The 7,139-nt window shown below is 30.3% G+C and overlaps 1 protein-coding gene across 1 annotated transcript; it reads left to right on the forward strand.

The window, feature by feature from the left end:
* The first annotated feature begins 1,643 nt into the window (after positions 1-1,643).
* On the forward strand, positions 1,644-2,157 carry LOC137806760 (cysteine proteinase inhibitor 5). Its single transcript, XM_068607030.2, has one exon. It carries the CDS (start codon positions 1,728-1,730, stop codon positions 2,073-2,075), a length of 348 nt encoding a protein of 115 aa, XP_068463131.1. The 5' UTR covers positions 1,644-1,727; the 3' UTR covers positions 2,076-2,157.
* The last annotated feature ends 4,982 nt before the right edge of the window (positions 2,158-7,139 follow it).

Here is a 7,139-nt window from a genome sequence, read left to right on the forward strand (position 1 = left end):
ACGCTTCTCTTGGGCGATGCCTCTCTTGGGCGACGTCTTGCTTAGGCGATGAGCGATGACCCATCTTGGTGGTGACACATCTCGGCGATAACCGATTATGTTTACTGCAGAACGCCGCTTCTACATACGGCGACTACGTTGACTTCTTGATCACCTACCTTTCTCTTGTCCACGTCATCACTCCTGATGACCTGGTCGGTACAATATATATATATATATATATATATATATATATATATATATATTATTTTTATATTGTTACACAACTTCTACCTGTTTGAAACTGGGTGAGAAACACATAAAAAGGAGAGAACATCGATAATTTAATAAAATATACGACTGAATACATATTTAAGTTACGTTAAAGTCTTTTAAAAAAAACAAATATCATTTTGAAAAGATGTGTCTTGTAAAGTTTCAATTATGTTAAAGGTAACTGAAATACATTGCACCCTTTTATTTAGGCCATCTACAATCTATTTTTTTTCCTTTAGAATTATTAAATTACGTCCACTTGTATACATAATTTATTTTCTTCTTTCAATTTAAGCATTCAAACCTTCCAATTTAGAACCTTCAAATTTTTTGATCCCACTAATAATAATCTTATTTCACAAATAAAAATGTCCTATACAACTATATAAATATAAAATACAAGATAAATAATTAACTTTGTATTTTTAAAATAAGAACTTATGCATTGTCTCACTTAAAAGTTAAACAGCTGATGTTTATAGAAGCTACGTGAAACATATTTTTAACTTGGAATGATAAATCTAAAATTCATAAATTATGTTCTACAAAGTATATTCCAGAAACATTCCGAAAAGAATAATCTTAAAGTTATTTTTTTAAAAAAATAAAACAGTCTTTTCAAAATAAAATGAGATGGAGGAAAAATTTGTTGGGTGCAGAAAATAAACATCCACTATTATTTGGCAGTTTCTTCCTCCACCCCCTACATTTTTCTTCCTGCACCCCACAATGTTGTAAATTCTGAAACTGACCTTCATCTGTTATTTGAAATCGGAATATGGGAGTGTGTTACGGATTCATAGTGAATCATGTTTCTTTCTGGATGAGGAGATGTTCCGAAAGTAAAATTTGCATAAATTGTTGATTTTTGAATTGTTGAATCTGGAAGTCTAATTTCTATTACGGATTGGAAGATGCAGAATGATTTTTTTCAATTATGAATTTATGAATCCAGAAAGTATATTTTGAATTACGGATTGGCAGAATGATTTTTTCAATTATGGATGTTTTGCATCATTTTCTTATTTTGGATTAACACTGTCATTCATGTACTACCGGAAGCACCAAGTTGAAAGATTACCAGACGTGCCGATCCAAAATTTTAGTAGAAGTGCCAATCCAAAAATTTATCGGATTTCATAATCCGGAATACAAAAAAAATAAATGTACAGTTTTATATAGAAACAGTTTTATCTTTGCACAACCTTGTGAGGTGCAGGAAGAAAAATGTAGGCGTGCAGGAAGAAAATGTCCTATTATTTTATCTATTTGGGCTTTTATTATTATGGGTCAAGCCTATACAGTGTGATCCGACCCATAAAAAGATTCCGATCCACTCGAGCTTGTGCTATAAATGAGAACCCAGCCCCAGAAGGTAACATAATTCACAAAGCAGCGTTTACAAGTTAAAGGCCCTTAGAAGGGAAAAAAAGTAGAAGAGAGAAGGAACAGTTACGAGTCACGTGCGCACCATGAAACCTCTCCAGTGCCTTATTCTTCTGATGTTTGTTCTCTTCGCTTCCGCGGTTGCGAGGAAGAACATTGCGAGCGGAGGGTGGAGCCCCATCAAGAACATCAGCGACCCTCACGTAACGGAGATAGCAGATTACGCCGTTACGGAGTATGCTAAGCGATCCGGTCACAAACTGAAGTTGGAGAAGGTGATAAAGGGTGAGACTCAGGTAGTTGCAGGGGTCAACTACCGCCTTACCCTCGCCGCCACCGACGGTTCTTCCTCCAACAACTACGAGGCAATTGTGTGGGAGAAAGTGTGGCAGCATTTCAGGAACCTCACTTCCTTTACCCCTGTTCATGCTTAATGCTCTGTTGTCTTGTAGTGCCTATCTATCTTCTGTGTATTGTTATATAATATAGACCAATAAAATCTTATGTTAAGGTAAATTAGATGTTCTGTGAATCTTATTTTATTATTCCTTGCGTGTTAAGATTTTCCTGAAATTGAAGATTTGTGTTTTCATTGTTTCAGTAGGGGGGAAATTCTGTAAGAAGGATGTTGAAGAGCCCAAATCCTAAAAAAAGGCTAAATTAGCAAATCTCATCTTCCAAATTGGAAGGTCGACTTAAGTTACTAAGATCATATTATAACTTTCTAATGATTTATTCTAATAAGATTAGTGATAATCGGATGATGCTGGACATTCTGAAAAGTGTAATGTAATGTGTCTCACCAAGAATCAAATTTGAGTATTGACTTTGCTGTGTGAAGGTTGATTTAGCAAATAATGGATGTTGTTTTTATTTGGTTTTCTCTCTTAGGTTACCTTTACCCCATTTTGCAAGGAAATGACGAACTTGTCTTCCTTGAGACAGGATAGACTCTGCCAGTTCATGTTGTTCTCAAATGATCACACATTTTCGAAACATTTAATTTTATGGTTGGCTTGGTGGCTGGAAAGTGGAGAGTGAAGATAAAGATGAAAATAAGATCAAATCTTCCAAGTAAGTGAAAGTGAAGGAAAATAATATTTCTTTTATATATATGTGTGTGAAGTTCTCTTCATTTCTTATATGTTTTTTCTATATCAATCAATAAATGATTAAATAATTTACTTGATTATTTGTTTCTTGATTTATTTTAACTCCTTTCTTTCATTTGCTATATTTTCCTCTTGATATATGAAAAATAAAGAACAAGTTTCATAATATAATTTGGAATTAATTTTGTGATATAATTTTAACTGAATTTTTCTATAAGAAAATCAAATTATTTTTCTTAATTTACAATTTTCTTATTAATTTGAATCGAAGGTGGAATATCACCAATATCATCACAGCAATGTCTGCTCATTCTAAATGCTGATTATACTATTATAAGAAATTAAAAGTTTTAAAGTAGAGAATGAAAAAGAATACGAATATTTAAAGTTTATGTCACATAAAGTTAAATACTTATGCTAAACATGTATCGGTTCGTTCAATTTGAGTCCAGATTTTTCTATTAGTATTTTTTACTGTGTATTTAAGAAACCACTGGAAAATTCAAAATTAGGTCAATTCCTATTTTAATTTTTGATTCCAATAAATCTGATAGCCATTTCACAAAATTTAAGATACTTATTCAAAATGTTCTTTCAAAAGATATTATATGAAAGTAAAAAAAATATTTTAAAAAATCTTTGAAAGTATAAATACTGTCATTAGTTTATTGACCTAAGTATTTCTTATCATTCTAATTCCTTAAAAATATGTTAAATTATAATTAAAGCTAAACACGACTTTCTTAAATTCGCATTTAAGTTGGTGACAAATTACACTTTCGGAATTCTTTATTTAAAAAAAAATCTCTCATTGACTAAAGTGATCACTTTTCACATTTCTAAAGCGTATTTCTAGTATTTACCCTAAATTTTTGAAACTAAGCATGAAACCAAAAGTTTCCAACCTTTAAATAATCTATTCAATTGGCGTGTATCAAAATATTTTTACCAACTTTATTAATAAATTATTTAAAATTAGTTGTCACTTACAATAAACATATTTAATAAATAATATTATGCAGATTAAAGAGTATTGAATAACTTTAATTATTAATTTCAAGATTTTCGTAAATTTTGGCCTCATGACCCACGTATTTTTCCCCCCTGAATAAATCAAAATCAGAAAAAAAAATTACTTGAATAGACCCTTGCGTATTTTATTTACAATAATAAATCTATTTCTTGTACATGAAGCAACATCGGATCCCACATATCCAATATCTCATCTATCACTTTAATGAATTTATATAACACATTCTTGTTAAAAATGGCACTCCGAGCCGACTTCTATGCTATGCGTTTTTCCTTTTATTTTTTTAATCTATTTAAAAATATCTAAAAGTTTATATACACATTTAAAAAAATGTAAATATATGTAAATTATTAAATTTATTATTAATAAATATAAATGTAAATTTTGTTATTAATTTTAATTCAAATTTATATTCACATAAATTTAAATTGTTAATATTAAAAAAATGCAAATATAGGTTAATAAATAAAATTTAAATAATCCGTAAATATTAATTGAAATTAAATTTATTTGGAAGTAAAATGTGCATAGAAATAAATTACATGAAATTAACAAAACAAAAATATGATTCAAATCAAATTTATACACGTTACGTGTGGATTTTCTTTGCCATATGTAATGTACTGTTTTCCAAGTTACGAATAATTTCACCCCGTGTTGCAAGCGTAAAAAATAATATATTTAAATTAAAAATATAGTAAAATAAATGAAAAATTTATAGATAATTTGATTAATGTGCTAAATTGAAATAATTTATAAAATAATTTAATATAAAACGTAATTTTAGAAAATTAAAATAAGTTTTAAATTAAAAAAAATATTATAAAATACTAATAAAAATATTTAAAATAATAAAAAAATATTTTTACAAATATTAAAATATAAATTATTTTACCTAACTTGAATGTTTAAAATATTTGAGTAAAAAATTCATATAAATAGAAAAGTTAGTTATTCAGATTTTATTTTAAAATAAACATCATCTATATAAATCTTTTTTTCTTTTTCCTTTCATTTTCTCTCTAAAATATTGACTCCACCTTTCACCAGATTGACGATCAAATGCCACTTTTAGACTCATGACCGTCCTATCATAATTTTGTTTGGGTAAGTTCCTTTTTGCTCATTTTTCATCTGAACCAATTTTGACTTTTCTTGTTTACCTAGGTAGACATGCTTTGTATGTGATGTTTATGGCTCCAGGAATAGTCTCTATTAATTCCAGGTCTTAGTGATGTGTTAAAACTGTTGATTAGGACTTTGTGACACAGGTTATATTATCTTTGTGTGTTTTGGGAGTTAGAGCTCCTTTTTGGGTACTCCGTCGTCCTTTCAAGTGAGGAGGGAAATTAATTTTATCTTCCAATAAAACTTTAGGTTAAATGATTTGAATGTGAAGGTGATGTAACCACAAGTTACTAATTTCTCTTGTAGAATTTGTTTGTTGAGTGAAATAGATGTTGATTGACAAAAATTTGTTTGAAGTTTAACCAATTCGAAAAGTAGTTTTATTGTTTGTGATTAATTGTGAGTTGAATGTTTTGGAGTTATATGTTGAATTGTGATTTCAATGGAAATATACGAGATTATATTTAAGCACTTTAAAATCGGTTTGGACCTTGAATTGTGATTTAAATGAGAATACATGAGATTATATTTAAGCACTTTAAAATTGGTCAGGACCAAGTCGACGACCGATCGACTGGTTGATCAACTACATTAAAAGCACAATTATAACAAATGAAAGTTAAGGAAACACCTTACAAATCAAGGTCACACCCCATCAAATCCAGGTGACACCCCAAGATATCAGCGAACGCTAATTTTATGCAAATATATGCCAGATAAGACCCATCAATCAGATGACCCATTACTAAAAATTATTAATAAGCCTCTTACAATGGAGTAAGGTACACTTTTATCAGCTTTACAATATATTCTGTTAATACAGAGTACTTACTTGATTGTCGAAAAATATTCTGCAGGTTTACTCCCGACCGAGCGTTAAGGAACTAAGGAGAAGAAATCTTGAAGTTTGAAGAAGTAATGCATTAAAGCACAAGGGAGCGACCGACCGAGCGACACCTACAACAATTATTACAACCAATCTCATATATTATTTAGGCCCACTTTATTTATACAAGTACAAAACCATATAAGTATTTTGTATTATCTAAAGTTTCAAAATTTTATATTTATGTTGAATACAAACTTTATATAGGATTTTGTTAAATTGATGAAAGAGACAAAATTTTGATAATTTCGATCAAGCAAAAATAGAACATAAATCAAGAGTCCAGTCTCGATCAACTTTTCGCTCAAGCAAAGGAATTTTCACCTTAAAGGGAAAATTGTATTGCAACTAAGTTGGTCTCAACCCTGGTTTTGCTTAAGCTCAACAATTTTCGCTCAAGCGATTTTTTTTTTCTCAAGCACAAGTTATTTTTACTGAACCGAAATTACTTTTACTCAAGCTAAAAAGAATTAAAAAATTAAAAAAAATGTTTTTAAAGGGAGTTTGATGATTGTTTATTCCTTTGATTAAATTATATATGAATTTTAATTTTATATGTACTTGAAACATTGATTTTATGTGTTTACGTGATTTTTTATATTTTTAATTATTTTAAAAATTTAATTTTTTGTGTGATTAAATGGCATATTTATGTGTGATATATATTATGAATCATGTGGAAATGTGATTGAGACATAATATCCTTAGGAAAAGAAATATCATGTTGAGACTATTAGGATGTGCATTGATTAGATGTTCATGTAAAATGAGGTATCATGACACTATTAGTATATTGAAATTATTTAGGTGAGGTGGTGAAAGTCGAAAAAGTAACCATGTTATATGAGGTGATTTGATTCCTATTTCCATGTGGTTGTATGAAGAGATATCACAATGGACTAAACCAATGCATAAGTTGTACTAGTATGGCCAATCAACACGCTGACGTGACTCGGACTCCCTGACCGAGCTGACTGAGACACCCACGGACGGCCAAGTCGAACGACACGTTCAACCATTAATGCTAAAACCAAGGTCAGTGAAGCTAAACTACCATTAAGAATTAGGTAATACAACCATAAGTGTGATCCATTCCCCTAATCAGGTCCAATGAGGTAAGTCCATTAAAATAATATAAATAGCACACATTCCAAGGAACAAGGTACGTCATTATCACTGCACACACCCGAGTGTCGAATACCCTCTTTACTGACTTGAGCGTCAGAGTGCCTTCTGCAGGTACCCTCATTTGGCATTCACCCGAGACTGAGAGCCGAAGGAATAACACGAAGGCGAGAAGGATCCTAGTGAAACCCCAGCAACCTGCCCGAGGAAAGGA

The sequence above is a fragment of the Phaseolus vulgaris genome, chromosome 3 (assembly GCF_051622355.1).
Source record: "Phaseolus vulgaris cultivar YP4 chromosome 3, ASM5162235v1, whole genome shotgun sequence".
Taxonomy (NCBI): Eukaryota; Viridiplantae; Streptophyta; class Magnoliopsida; order Fabales; family Fabaceae; genus Phaseolus; species Phaseolus vulgaris.

Excerpts from the sequence above, each read along its gene's own strand:
- LOC137806760 (XM_068607030.2), top strand. The coding sequence starts at position 1,728 with ATGAAACCTCTCCAGTGCCTTATTCTTCTGATGTTTGTTCTCTTCGCT.